Raw genomic sequence first — 15,701 nt, 5'->3', positions numbered from 1 at the left:
CCTTTGTAAGAGCTCAACAACCTCATCCCCATAGCTCCACATGAATCTACTAGGCCTCAATTGAATTATTCTGATACAACCATGGAGACTTTTGAAATCTCTTATAGTTCCTACTTCAAACACCTCAGAATGATGAACCATAGAGAGCAAAGGTTGGCTGTCCCAATCATAAGTAGAAGAGAGGGCATAATAATAACCACTAGTTAGAGCTTGAACACTTCCCATATACAGATACTTATAGCCCCAACTCGCCATACCTCTCATCTGAGACCATAAACCCGTTCTACCAAGAGACTTTGAAGTCTGAAAAAGAGTACACCAACGGCCCCCCAAGTCTGAAACGAATGACTTGAGATCTGATTTTAAGGAAATCAGCATCCAAGAAGATGAACAACTGCTGCAACATAGGAAATGGTCATCCCAAACAACACATCTGCTCACGTCCAAGGCTGAAAATATCTTCTCTAGTGTCTCCAACTCCGCATGGAACCATCCTTTGCTCAGAATATCTTCCCAATCCACTAGTTGATGAGCAAAAGGAACCATCAAATGGCTGGTAAAGAAGGGAACAACACCATCAAGTCTGAAAATTTGTTCCTTATCCCTCCAAAAATCCTTCTTTCCACATGTAATAAGCTCCATTAGACCATGTTGATGATCTCGAGCTTGGACACCCAACCGACAGTGATCTTCAACATACTGAAAAGAAAACTCCAAACATCCCCAAGTGCTAGTAAGAACCAAGAGCATACTTAAGAAATTGATGTCTCCTCTAGCAACCCCTTGAAGCCTAACCATGAAAGCTTCAACAACATTGGAGTATGGAACAAGTGTTGCTCTCAAATCCAACTCCCAAAATGGACTAGTATGAGCCTTATTATTATTCAACCCAAGAAATGGGTTATTAAGCATGCAATCACCACGTTTCGGTCCTTTCTCCCCTACTTTGTGAGTAACAAATCTGAAATCTTCACTCCTCGCTGCTGCAATGAAACCTTGGACGACTTCTAAACTGTGTTTAGACAACATCTTGATGCCAAAGATGTTGAAATCATCCAGCACAAAGAGAGGGTTTTCAAGAACTTGGAAGCCCTCCCTTTCTTCTTGCTCACTTCCATCTTGCTGATCCAAATCTGCACATGCAACCTTCGTTTTTCTTGTGAAGTTCTCAAGATCAAACTCTTCTTGAAGGCTATCAAGCTTACCAATAACTTGCTCAATTTCTTCAGCTCTTTGTGCATTCTCTTGCTCCTTGAAAAGTTTGAAATCAGCAAACTGATCTTCTAACTCCATTAGAGCCAATTGAGTTTTTCCTAACATGTCCTTTGTTGAGTCAAGCTCAAGAGTAAGCTCTTCAACTTTCCTCTCTTCCCTTTGGAATGCACTAGTGGTTTTCCTTGCAAGTTTGGAGACATAATCTTGATCTTCAATCAAGTGTATGTAATCTGATTTCAATATTTCCAAAGAGTCTTTGATAAGTTGCAGATTAGGGAGAGTAGCTTCATCCTTAACCCCTTTCTATCTCTCATCCACTTGAGCCTTCCAATAGAGTTCTTCAATCAAACTATGTGTGTGATCAAATTGGGATATAGCTTGCATTTCTTTTCCAACAGACACCTCGAATTGACCATCCCACTCATAAGAATGCAGAGATGGTGTAGTACTGATAGGAAACAAGAAAAAATCAAAACTTTGTTTCTTATAATCACTGCCCCCATAGCTGCTCCAAGAGTCTCGTCTAACTCCACCAACTAGCTGCAATTGCTCAACATCATGAAGAGGATCAGATTCCACTAAATCTTCAACTTTTTGCTTACTACCAACTTCACGAATAGGTAAATCAAATTTGCATTTTAGAACCTCTTTAAACTTTCCATCATCAAGAACCGTATGGTCCTCTAACTCTACAGCACAATCTGTTTTTTGAGCTTCATCAGGATCAAAGGAAAATTCATCCCACACAAGTTCCTTGTCATCGCTAGGTGCCATCACACTTGGATCCCAAGTGCAAAAGGGCTGATTACTGTGTTTAGTTAAAAAGTGCTCACCATAGCTCCACATATCATCCAACTTAGATCTTGAATCTTCTCTTAATTTCCACACATTGCTATTCCCACCAAGAGCAATGCTAGAACCAAGTAATGTTCCATCTTCCCACTCAAACAGTGGATTGTCATATGTTTTCACTTTACCCATCTCAAACAATGGGTTATCAACAATCTGAAAAGTATTTCCTTTTTCCAACTTAGACCAACAATCCTGCTGTCCTAAATCTGAAAATTCCAATTTAGGACATTGCTCAAAGACTTTCAGAATTTGGTCAAGCTCATTCTTCAAACTATGAGTCTCAACACCATTGTTCTGAAATGCAATTTCTGATTGGTCCTCTAAATCTGCCCCTTGAATGTCATCATTTTGGCATATTTTAAACTCACAAAATAGGACAGCCTCTTGGTCATTAGGAACTTCGTCATTAGCTGCAATATTTTCAGCTTCATAACATGAATCTCCATCCAACAATCTGTTAACCTTTTCCTCTTGTTTAACATCTTCAATTTTCATCTGCTCTTCCTCTAGAAGCACATGAGTGCATTCAACACTGTCACTAGCTCCATAAGAAACATTAAGATATTCATCATGCACAACCTCAAATATTGATTTTTCTTCTTCTTGAATGACAACCTCATCAATGGTAGGTGCATGCATCACCAAAGAGTCTTCATGAAGCACTGTCTCAAAGTTAGGTGTCAAAACACCAACTCCATCATTTGTCTTTGTATTAGAGATATTGTTTTCACACTCTTCCTTATGTTTGGAATTTGCAAGAACCTTCACGAACCCCATTTTAATGTCTGGATCCTTCATCAAATTAATCAATCCTTGCATTAACTCACAAATAGACTTATCTATAGTAGACATTCTTCCAAACTCTGATATGCAACCAACAAACCACGACCCAATAGGATGGAAGGAAGAACTTGTGATTTGATCAACCGAACACACAGGCTGGCAGGAAAACCAGCTTTGATACCACTGTAATATCCCAATTTTTTTTTTTTGTTTTTAGGCCAATAACAATCATCCACAACAAATAACCCGTTAAGGTTAGAAAGCATAAACTGAAAACTTGTTGAAGATTGCAACCCTTCCACTTTCTGATCACCAAGTGCCCAATGTGGGAAGGTGACAGCATACGGTGAATAGGGGATCGTTAGATCTCAAACTACTGAAAGATGAAATGAAATACAATACTGGGCGACAAGCCAGCCCCTTTCGCTCATCTAGCGGGAATGCAAGAAACTTGGCGGTGAACTAGCCAAGAGAAACACACAAGGCACAAATCACTCGACCGCAATATTTCAGCAGGAGGACTGAAATTACAAAACAAACTCAACTCAACCGCTTATGTAGTGGGAGGACCATTACAATCAGACATCACTCGACCACTTATGCAGTGGGAGGACTGAATTACAATTTATTTGAAAATAGGCGGCAAGCTAGCCTCTTCCACTTTTCAGCGGGGTGAGATTTACAAGGCATAATTGGTTAGTAGTACTACTACTTAACCTTACAATAATCAAGATAATGTGAGAAGAGGGTAATGCTGAACATCCAATTAAGAACATGAAATTTCTGCTAACATCAAAAATCTGCAGGCGGGAATTGCAAAACTAGCAGCTTGTGGATTCACTAAAACGCTCATAACTCTCTCATTACTCACCCAATTCACCCAAAATCTGTTCTAAACAATTGCTATACCCGCCACAATGAGAACAAACCCAAGGAAAGCCATCGAAACACCCATATTTATTTTGCACGCTTCCCAATGCATTAACTAAACCCCACGCCTAACCTGGGAAGTTCGATTTTCATTATAAAAATCCACACTCAAAATAAGATGCTAAAAACTTACAATATGCATCGCCAGTGGTAGGAAGGAAGGATGAGCCGGTACCCAGAATGATGGAATCGCCTAGCCAAGAGGTGTGAGCAAAATACACTTTCAGCAGTCTTGCGACCAGCAACCAGAAAACACTCCAATCTCAATCAAAACACTCCACAATTTGCAACTCACTCACCAACAGCACTGGGAATACATGAACACAGCTAGGTACTATCTTGCAAGTACGAAACTGAGACTTAGTTAGGAAGCCACACTTCGAAGCTCAGATTTTTCAATCGCCAATTCGGCAGCATAACGATGCAAATTCATTTCATCTCTAAAAAGAGAGCCCAAGACTCTTATTTATAGCTTTTTGCTCCACCAAATTCAAATGCAAATGCACACAAATTTGCCCAAATTACATGTCCTCCAATGCACCCAACACATTTTAATTTAATTAAACATGTCCCTTCAAAATGGCGTCCGCTTATTTCCAACTCCCTAGGCAAAGTTCAAACTTTTGCTAGGTGAACAACTTGCAATATTAAAACAATATGAACATGACATGTTTAATCATTTTCAGCGCCACCTGACTAAGGGAAATAATGATATTAGTAGCATATATTTATCCTTTTCCCTAAGTCACCCAAAACACGATTAATCAGTAATAAAATAATTAAATATCAAACCTTAGGATAAGGATTTAATATTTAATTAAATAACTTATAAGTCCAACACTGATTAATACCAAAAATCAAGGATGAAGCTGTGCGATGAAGACCACTGAACTGTGCTGAGTCAGAACCCTGTCCGAGACTGCTAAAAATAGAAATGCTCAACACAACCACTTACTAAAAATAGTAAGTCGAGAAATATTGCTCCGAAAAACATAATCTTTGCATCCAGAGAAAGTGCTTGGAAAGCTCTGTAGAACTGCATCAACCAAACAGCCAAACCCTAACTTACTAAAAAATAGTAAGTCCTGACTTCACCAAAGAATCAAATGCATGTTATGCCACCCTGGAGTTCATGGAAAACCTAGAAGGAAACCATAAGCAGAACTGAAGAATTCCCTCCTGACAAAACCTAGAAAGCTCGTGTAGAACTCCACAAAAGTTGGAAACCCTAATTCTCCTTTCCAAATAGCCTACAGGTCTCCGGAATAGGCCAATGGACCACCGAATGCACATCACTGAGAAGGGGACATTACAAATATGAAGGACAAGAGGTTACCTTGAAGAGTTTGCTCGATGGGTCCTCAAAAGTAGTCTCTTGGAAAAGAATGGACAAGATTCTTAATTGGGGACAAGGTGAATGGGCTGCTCAATGTATGATCTTGGACAAGTCTACTCCACAAGGCCCAACTATACACATTGATATACAACCCATCCTTAGGAAACATAATAAAAGGTATTTGATGACATTCCACCGGGTTTACCCCCCCAAAAGAGGATTTGAACACATTATAGAATTAGAAGAGGGGGCAAAACCAGTAATTACTACTTCGTATAGACACCCTTAAAAATTTAAAGAAGAGATAGAGAAAACTATTAATGAACTTCAAGAAATGGGCCATATCCAACCAAGTTCAAGCCCTTTTGCATCCTCGGTGGTACTTGTTAAAAAGGATGGTACAATGAGGATGTGCATAGATTAGTGATCTTTGAACAAGAAGACTATAAAGAACTAGTACCCTATCCCTAGAGTTGATGAACTTATTGATGAACTTCACGAGTCAAATACATCTCAAATATCGATGTACGGTCTGGTTATCAACACATAAGAATGAGAGAAGAAGTCAGTCTAAAAATAGCTTTCAAATGCCATTATGGACATTTTGAATTCTTGGTTCTTCCCTTCGGGTTAACAAATGCTCCAGCTACATTTCAAACCTGCATGAACCATACTTTCAGAAAACAATTAAGGAAATTCCTATTAATATTCTTTGATGATATCTTAATTTATAGCCCCAGACAAGTAAATCCCCATCCAAGGTTGAGGATTAGAAAGGAAGTAAGAATTGGGGCTTGAATATAGCCACTATCAATTGTACTATGAATAAATATGCTCATCTAGTTTAATAAATTAATTTAAGGCATGATAATATTAAGTAATGGGTGTTGATTATTGGGAAAGTGGCAGCCTCCTAGTAGGGGACATTACAGGAAGCTGTGGGATGACCCTTTTTTTCCTGATCTCTTAACTTTAAGAATGCCAATGGGTTCCTGAGGGTCTGAACTGTTCTTAGGACCTTCAGCTTGGTCTACTTACATCTCTGTACATCAGTATCTTCTACCCTTTGCTACTTGTCTTTGTTGGTCTTCCACTTTTATTTTTGAGCGAGCATTTTTTTTTGAGTTAGTTTTAGTCTTCTAACATGTCAGACTGATTGATTTTGGATCAGAATATTAGTGAACTTGTTGTTGGTACCAATTTTAGTACCCCTAGAAAACTTTGTTTTCAATCATGTTTATAGCCAAAGACCAAACCTTTCTTGTCAATGGCTAAGTCTCTAGGTGTTGGTATGTCCTAGTCCACTAACAAGCATAGAGGATGCTTGTCATGAAGATTATCAATCTCTGAATTCTAAGAAGGCTCTAATATAGGCAGTGGAAGGAAGGAATGAAGTTAAGAGAATTATTGTGGTGGTAGATGCTAGGTAGAGGAAGGAAAGATTAAGGTTGAGGCAAATCTTTTCTCACACATGAAGAAAAGATCATATAATGAGGTCATCTTTCAAGTGTAAGGTTGCCACTACTGAAATCCCTGATTTAAGTCAGAAGTTTCAATGTCTACTAGAAATCAAACTTTAAATGTTGTAGGAAAAAGTGCTTTTTACTTTTTAATTATTTCCTAGGTTGAGGAGAGAAGCTAAAACATCCAACTTTCTATTTTTAGAAAATTGATTTTTGTATTTTTGAAAGGATGGCAGTGGATAGAGGATTGAAAGAGTAAATTGGGGCTTCATCATGAGGAAATGGAATTTAGAAATAATATAGGGAATAAGGTGGAAAATTTGTCAAAGTGAATGTATGAAAATGAAAAATGGAAAGGTATAAAAAAGTTTTTGCATAATAATTTAAAAATTCCTCTAATTTGGTGGTGGAGAATTCTCCACCAAGCAGTGGAGCTTTCTTCATGGTATTGCCATGCCTAAATTTCCACTTTTTGGCCTGGCATGTTAAAACCTCCAATAGAGAGCAACATGTTGTCCAACTTTTACTTTTGTGGGTTTTCTACTTGGCATTGCCATGAAAAACTCTCACAACTTGGCACCTATGTCAAAAAATTCCACTTATTGGTGATTAATATCAAAAGTTCCACATCTTGGTGTTAAGTTTCAAAAGTTCCAATTGGTGCTAAGTTCTAAAAGTTCCACAAAAAGAAAAATGGGCACCTAAGCTCCACCATTCACCAAAATGACAATTGCACCCAAGTTAACCTACAGGATCAAGTCAGTGATCAAAGGCAAATAAATTAAAATAAAGGAGAAAAATCAATGAATATGAGCTCTTCTATCAAAGTGACGGCCAAGATGAGAAGGATAAGACGGAAAGAATGTTTTTGAAACTCATTTTTACATTAGTTTTGAAGAGATGAAGATGACAAAAAAATAGTTGTATAAAATTTTATGCATAGAATAATATTCTTCTATTCTCTTCATTTAATACACATTACATTTATGTAGGAGTTTAATCTCCTACATTGTAGGAACCACTCCCTAATTATTTGAGTTGTTTTAACAACTCAATTAAACACTCCACAACTAATTTCTCATATCTACACACACGTTAAACCATAACAAACATACAAATAATGTGACCTAAACACCCACGTGAGAACTAATTCCTAACACCCCTCCCCTTAGTGCGAACATGGGGAGAAAGCACATCATATGAACTAGAAACATATGACATGTCTATGCATACTTTTAGGTCTACATACTACTATTTGGATCTTGTTGCACATGATCACCTACATACAAGAACTTATTTCGCTTTCACTTTCAGTGAACTTATCACCGATCAACCACACTTCCAAGAAGTCTGATACTTAGAGGATCTATGTAGCCAACTGCTCTTCTATACAATTGTTTACAATATCGATTATATCCATATTCTCCTCTTTTCAAACTTACTAAGGGAAAGTTTATAATCTTCTGTATTATAGCCACCATTGTTGACTATTGCCAGTCGATCTTTAACAGCATAGGAAACTGCCATTACAATAGGAAGTTACCCTTGACTATAGTCAATTTGGCGCAGATAGTTTTGTAACTGATACAATTTTTACGACCCCATTGCTAGTGACTAACAAGATGATGTTGAACATCCTCTAAACTCTCATGCCTCCATCCTCTAGTGGGCTTGCTACTTATTAAATTTGGCTTTGAGGATTAGTTTTAGAATGCCCCCCTCAAGATGGACATCACGTTCAAGATGGACATCACGTACAAGTGATATGCGTCCATTTACAATAGAGACAATTTTAATTTTTAATAATTTTTGACACTTTTTAAAATTTGACAAACTTTGACTACATACAGTATTTTTAGATTTCTTTTAGACTATGATACAAAATATCTCTTTAACAACTAATTAAACGTTTTTGTAATATTAGACAATTACTGACAATAACAACCTACCACTTGCAAAATATGGTCAAACTTTACCAACCCATCCAAAGATCACAAAAATAGATTTTAGTATGGCATTATTGGAAATATGGGCCTTGCAATCTCAAAATGACTTTGAAAATCAATATCTATTATCAGACACTCTTGGGCTTCTCACCCCCTGCTATGATCCTCAGCTAATTGATTGATAGTTACTCTACACAAGTAAACATCATATATAGTTTGTGTGTTCTTTCCACCATTGGAATAAAATAACTTAGAGAGAATCACAACTAGTTATGGGCATCATCATAAAGAAAGTGAAAGTTCTATTGCTGTATATTTCCCAAGATCCCAAACCCCATCTAATCTAACATACTTATTTTTGGTAGGAAGATCCATATCCACACCACCTTGGAACTTAAAAACTACAAAAGGCAATCTTGAGTTACATACATCTCAAGGAAGCTAATAACCTTGATCCAACTCAAAATTTGCATGAGGTAGATAAATGAGGGAGTCAATGGCATGTTGGACAACTTCGTAAACTTTTGATACAAGATACATCACTATAGTACCCGAGTCAATAATTGTGCCTCCTGCAATGTAAACCATGAACATTGTTGCTCCAAGAATGTCCTATTGTGTAACACTAGAATCGGTCACAACCACATAATCAACATGACAAATATCTGCCAATAGAGTGTTGATCCTAAAGCACGTGTAATATCCCTTACAATCCAATAAACATAGATTGTTAGTCATATTGTAGCCCTTGCAAAGGATTACTTAAGTTTAGATGTTACACATGCGGTCATGCCGCATTTCGTGTGGAGAATCCCATCCCGATGAAACTAATTTGTCAGCACAATGAGTTTAAGATTGTCATTCTTATCAACTAACAGATTTTTGGGCTTGATATTGTGGTGAAGACCACAAAATAAGCCAAGAAAATTAAGGTCAACGCTTGCAATTTGAAGCTGCTTTCCTCCAAGATAGAGCACTAACTGCTAGGTTAGAACCCACAACCTTCCTAAGCTAATTAACAAGAAGTCCCAAATAACAAATAATGAGCTGGTTGTGTATACTTAGATGATTAATTGTGTAGGTTCCCTGCTAGCTCTGATACCATGAGAAAAAATAGAAGATTTAAAAATCTTATGCATAGAATAATATGCTTCTATTTCTATTCTCATCATTCAATATGCATTACATTTAAATTTGAGTTTCATGTCCTACATTATAGGAACCAGTCTCTAATTATATGAGCAAACAAACACTCCACAACTAATTTCTCTTATCTACACACACATGAAACCATAACAAACATACATATAATGCTAACCTAAACATACATATAATGCTAACCTAAACACCCATGAGAAATAATTCCTAATAGAAGATAAGATAACATCGGAATTTTCTTTAAAGTTATATTTTATTATTAATTGGAACTTTAAGAAACTTCAATTGGAAAGCTATAAGTATGTGTCTTTTACACATAAATTGTAGTGAGAGTGGATGTCAATTTATGTCGCAGAAATTGTCATTCGAAGGTTGAAGTCAAGTTAATGTGTCAAGTGTTTGTAGCAAATGAGAATGGATGCTAGACTTATGTTGCAGATATCGATATTCAAAGGTTGAAGTTGTCGTGCTCTGTGAAGTGTACCTGTACCTGCAAACACAATGAACTCAATAAATCATTACAAGCAATGGTTAGTAAATTGAAACAATGAAAGACAAAACCATAGCTAATCGACTTATTGCCTCCTAGTAAATGCGAGTATGAAAATGCTCTTAGATTTGATTATGCATATTCTAGTGACTTGACTACACTTAGATGGAGGATTTGAATGATGCAAATGCATGATCTAGCAAGAATAGCATGATTAAGCTATATGAATGATTGATCTAGAAAATGATTAAGCTAAGATTTAAGCTAAAATTGAGCATGATAACATTGCTAAAACTGATAAACTATAAGCTAGATGCCTATAATAACAATGCATAAGATGGAAATGATATGGGATCCATATTGCTCAAAATGAGGTCTATTTATAGGATTTTCCAAGGCTAGGGGTGAGTTGGCATGAATCAACGGTTGAGATTGATCTGAAGATATCAATGGTTAAATTGGAGGAGGTTGGCAAAGGGAGTTGGATTAAAGGGAACATCTATCATCTCTATGGTGACAAGTGTCAAGAGGCTTCTAGAAGAGGTTAGATGAAAGGGAACACTTAGTGACAAGTGTCACAAAGGTTCTAGAAGATGTTGGATGAAAGGGGACATGGTGGTAGGTAGAATGGGTTAGGTTTAGGAGTGGTAGAAGTTAGGAGAATTTGAATTTAAAAATTCAAATAATATGAAAAGGCTAATTAATTTCAACAACTCATTGATTTGATTTGTTTTAATTAATTAGGACTAGAAGAAATGATTTTGGATGGAGGGAATTAATTAATTTGAATTAATTAATCAAAGGGGGTTATTGAAATGAACCTATTTAATAAATCCATAGATTTATTAATAAGTAGATGAAAAGGGAAATTTAATCAAATTACTTAGTGAATTCAATTAAATTGGGAAGGGAGATTAATTAAATAATTTCTTATTTAATTAATTATCTTCAGACCATTTTTAGGTGTAAATAGAAGTCAAGTTAACATATTTAGTGTTTGTAATGAATGAGAGTGGATGCTAGACTTACGTTGTAGAAATTGTCATTCAAAGGTTCAATTCAAGTTAATGTGCTAAGTGTTTGCAACTATTAAAATAACATTGTAATATTGATAAAATGGTCATCTTAGTCATTTAGTTAGTATTTAGAAACTTCCATTTATGTCTTTCGTCTTTTGTTAGTTTTAGAAAGTTTCCTTTCCGTTTTTCGTTGTTTCTATTCTTAGTTGTTTCTTTTATGGAAAGATCTTCTTGTAATCTCTACATAAGGAGTCTTTGTCTCCTTTGTAAGTAATATATAACGAATTGTCATTTCATGGTATCAAAGCTTAAGTTCTTTTTTTGGCTAAAGTTTTTAGTAAAAAAATTTGTGGATTTTCTGATTTTTCCCACAAAAAATCATGGAAAGGTTTTGCTTGATTTTTGAAGTTTTTTTTTTGGCAAAAGTTTTTAGTAAAAAAATTTGTGGATTTTCTGATTTTTTCCAAAAAAAATCATGGAAAGGTTTTGCTTGATTTTTTCTACAAAAATCTGGGAGTTTTATTTGTATTTACTACTCGTGGTGGCCACATGTAAAGTTTTTGAACATACTAGGGGCTTTTGTATGATGTTCTTCTCAAAAATCGTGAATAGGTTTTCTGATTTTTCTCCACAAAAAATCATGGAGGGTTTTGCACGATTTTCTCTTCAAAAATTGTGGTTTCTTTGTTCATTTTTTGCATGATTTTTTCACACAAAAATCGTGGGTTCTTTCTCTGCTGGAGAGTTTTCTGATTTCTACCATAAAAAATCATATAGGGTGTTGTTGTTTTTTGGGTTTTCTGATTTTTTTCCAAAAAATCTCATGATGGGTTTTTTTTGCGCGAGTTTTGAGAAGCTGATCTCAGTGTCTCTGGATAAAGAGAGGGATGGCTTTGTTATGCAACATCATGTTGGAAGGATTGTGGTAGAAGGATCATGGTAAACTTGGTCATATCCAGTAGTTCTACAAAATCAAGGAGGGTCTTAGCAGGAAGCTCATGTCGCTGAGCGTTCTAAAGAGAAGAGGGCAGCCTTCTATGAATTCGTGGTCAAATGACCATTAAGGGAGGGTATTGAAATAATATTGTAATATTCATATAAGGGTCATCTTAGTCATTTAGTTAGTATTTAGAAATTTCCATTTATGCCTTCCGTGTTTAGTTAGTTTTAGAAAGTTTCCTTTCTGTCTTTTGTGTTTCTATTCTCAATTGTTTCTGTTATGGAAAGATCTTCTTGTAATCTCTATATAAGGAGCCTTTGTCTCCTTTGTAATCAATATATAACGAAATAACATTTCTGTAACAAGATACCAAATGTTATGCTTATTCTACACGAACTATCCAAACACATTGTTAATTATATTTGTTGTGTCATACTCTTTGAATAAGGGTAGTTATTCAACTCACTTGAAATACCTTTTTAGCGTTTTCTGTACCGATAGAAAAAGGTAATTGCAGCCTTTAAAGGCTGCATTCATATTTATTCCTACCGAATCATACATCTTGTAAGGTGGCCGCACCAATTTGAGAAGATTGCTAATATTTGTGATTGGTAATTATTTTTAGATATGGCATGATATTGCTGCTGTTGGTAATCAATTTTTAGTTGTATTTTTCAGTGCTAATCAGTCTTTTAGCTCATTAAAGTTATATTTTCTTAATGTGAATTTCTCTGCCATTTACTACTTGAAATGATATTAATAGTCGATTCTTGCTTTGTAAGCTTGGAAGGCTATGCCATATTGACATTAAGAAATTATGAACTTTCCAGCATTATTATTTCTAACAATAATCTGTGTTGTTCCCTGTTAGGTTTAGTATTTGTAATTTGGAAGGCTTGCTGCCAATAAGTATTTTATTATAAAATTTGTTTCACTTTTTTCATTGTATACTCTCACCTTGCCCACAATGAGATCATTGTGAAATTGTAAAAATAGAAAAATTTCAGTTCGGGACATTACATAGACTAATTTATTTATTTTATGTGCGAGTAATTGTTGCTAGGTACGAAGAGTTGTGTTTTTTTTTGTAGTGTATAATGGAAAACAAGGGGCACAAATAAAACAATCATTTGCAATTTGTAGCTTGCAATTTCAATGGTGAGTACATGAGGAACATTTTTCCTTTGTTGATGTTATTCATTTATTTATGTAGCTCGGAAATTGGGGGCGAGGTGCTTTTGACATTCAACAAGGACTCCAAAAAAGTGAGCGAAACAATTTTTTTTATTAAGATTGTCTGATTACTTTCTTTAAAGCAAAGGGATTATTGTTTCCTTTGGTATTTTCTCTTCTTTATTTCTTAAGAAAGAACATGATATATGAAAAACAAAAATTCTTTGGGTTTTTTGGATATTGTTGTACTGCTTTCTTTCAAGATATCATTACTAAAATGCACATACTTAGTGCATCCAAGTTTATTGTACTATTTCCTATATTGGTGGCATTGAATGCTTAATCACATTTGCAAGGAAATCATGAATTGTTGGTATAGATCTTATAACAGTAAAAACCTTACATTATAACAATTATATCATTCATCAAGCATTAATTAGAATTTCAGATTGAAACTCTTTAGGTATAATGTATAGAAATGACAGGCTACCAAACTCAAATAATGTCTGTCACAATCAACTAATTACTCAGCTACTACGTATTTCTTTGAGACATCTTTAACTAATATAACAAAGGTGGTACTCTCATAGGTACAAATAATATAATGTTTATGCAAGTCTTTTCCCACCACTTTAGGATTATAGACCTTTCCAGATCAACATTGAAGCTATTTACTTTCAATCAGGGGTTGTGTTGACGTGTATTTTGTACACAATCATACACAGAATAAAATACCGACAGGCATCTTATCCTCTCTTGAGAAAATAGTCTCTAACTGCTGAAGATCTGCAAAAAGGATCAGTTAGATGGACTCCAAGGTTCTTTTAGTGGGGTCTCCACGTGTGGACAAGCTTTTTAGTGGTATGATGTGATTTGCTGTTTCCTTCAAGGCTTCTTACGGATTCAATGGTTCGAAGATTTCACTAATCTAAAAGGAACTTTCAAAAAATGGAAAAAGGACAGGGTTTAAGTAAGTCTAATCTAGTCTAACCCTATGAACGACTTAGCATGAATGAGATTTGGCAAGACTCAACCAATTTCAATTTTGCCATAAGATAACAACTCAACTGAAATTAGTGCGATCTTCTAAGGTAATAATGGTGTTCAATGCATCAAAGACCAAGGACACTACTACGAAGGTACATATCCTAGATGCGAAAATGCTTGAAGGTTAAGGACTCAAAGTGTTTTCCAGTCGACCACGCAAGGCGTTCCTACAATCAGCAAGAAGCTAGTGGTTTGGATTGCGAATCCTACCAAATATCAAATCTCACACTTAGTCTTTCAAATTAACAAACTACTTTGATTGAGCGTGATTCAAGTACATCCAACAACCATGAAGATAACTCAAGAAACTTGCAACAAAACACCATAACTTCAATATTTTATTGATTTCCAAGTCATCATATACAACAATTGCTTGAACTTCTCTCTTCAAGACTCAATCTTGCTACAAAATAAAATTGCTTACACTTCTAATCTCTCTATTTCACTATTTTTCTATTCTTCTCTTATTCTATTACATCTATTCTCAAATGAAATGAAAAATGGGGGTATAAATAGCATCCCCAGTTACAATGAAAGGTCCAGATTGAAAGTAAATCAATGGACAAGATCATGACACCTAAACCCTAATTAGGGTTTGTTACAAATGACCTCCTTTTTACTGAACAACATTAAATACATAGCCAAATATTAAATTTGGCACAAAAATCTAGGAGGTATCAACCAATGAGAAATAAGATGTCATGTCATCTGTAACAACCTTTCATCTAGAATCTTATTCCCTTTCCAATTCTCTTTCTTAGCATATGCAATGAATTTTGCCACGATTCCTTCGATTTCTGTGCTTGGAATCTCGGGAAGATTCTTGATACTCTCTTCTAAGTGGATAACCTGATCAAATGCATCTAGAAGAGCTGCGTCCCAAGTAGGTTCAAGTTCCTTTGTTCTATCAATCAGGAGCATGGTGGCATACATCTGATCATACTGCTCATCTGTAACATCTGCGTCCTTGCGAAAGATGATCTTGATTCTATCCTCAAATTCTTGTAAATCCACATCTGTCTCGACCTCGATCCTTCTGCCAAGAATGGTACGAAGTACCTCAAATACTCTGTCCTGGATCGGATTGATCACCTCCTCAACTTGACCACATCTAACACTGATGTCCTCAAAGAGAACACTCTTTATATGGAGTAAGGTTGACCACTGAAACAAACTGTGAGAATCCCCTTCTAAGATCCTCTCTTGTGCTAAAATTCTTCTGGATGTGTGTCTTATAACTTTCAAGACAGGGATGACAACGTCCTTGGTATGGGCAAATGCAGCTACTGTTGCCATCAATCTGTGGATTATCTCAAGAACTTGGATAGCCTGATGGGTGATCTTCGACA

At 35.8% G+C, this 15,701-nt stretch overlaps 1 protein-coding gene across 3 annotated transcripts in view; it reads left to right on the top strand.

Moving 5' to 3' along the window:
• The window catches only part of LOC131077750 (uncharacterized), a 131,932-nt gene that overhangs the window by 31,796 nt on the left and 84,435 nt on the right, over positions 1-15,701 (top strand). For all 3 annotated transcript variants that reach the window (XM_058015299.2, XM_058015300.2, XM_059217096.1), the window contains exon 3: positions 13,346-13,397. In XM_058015299.2, coding sequence (XP_057871282.1) covers positions 13,346-13,397 — 52 coding nt within the window. The remainder of the gene's footprint in view (positions 1-13,345; positions 13,398-15,701) is intronic.

The sequence above is a fragment of the Cryptomeria japonica genome, chromosome 3 (assembly GCF_030272615.1).
Source record: "Cryptomeria japonica chromosome 3, Sugi_1.0, whole genome shotgun sequence".
Classification (NCBI taxonomy): Eukaryota; Viridiplantae; Streptophyta; class Pinopsida; order Cupressales; family Cupressaceae; genus Cryptomeria; species Cryptomeria japonica.
Note: the sequence above shows the minus strand (reverse complement) of the source record. Positions and strands in the feature narration are given on the sequence as shown.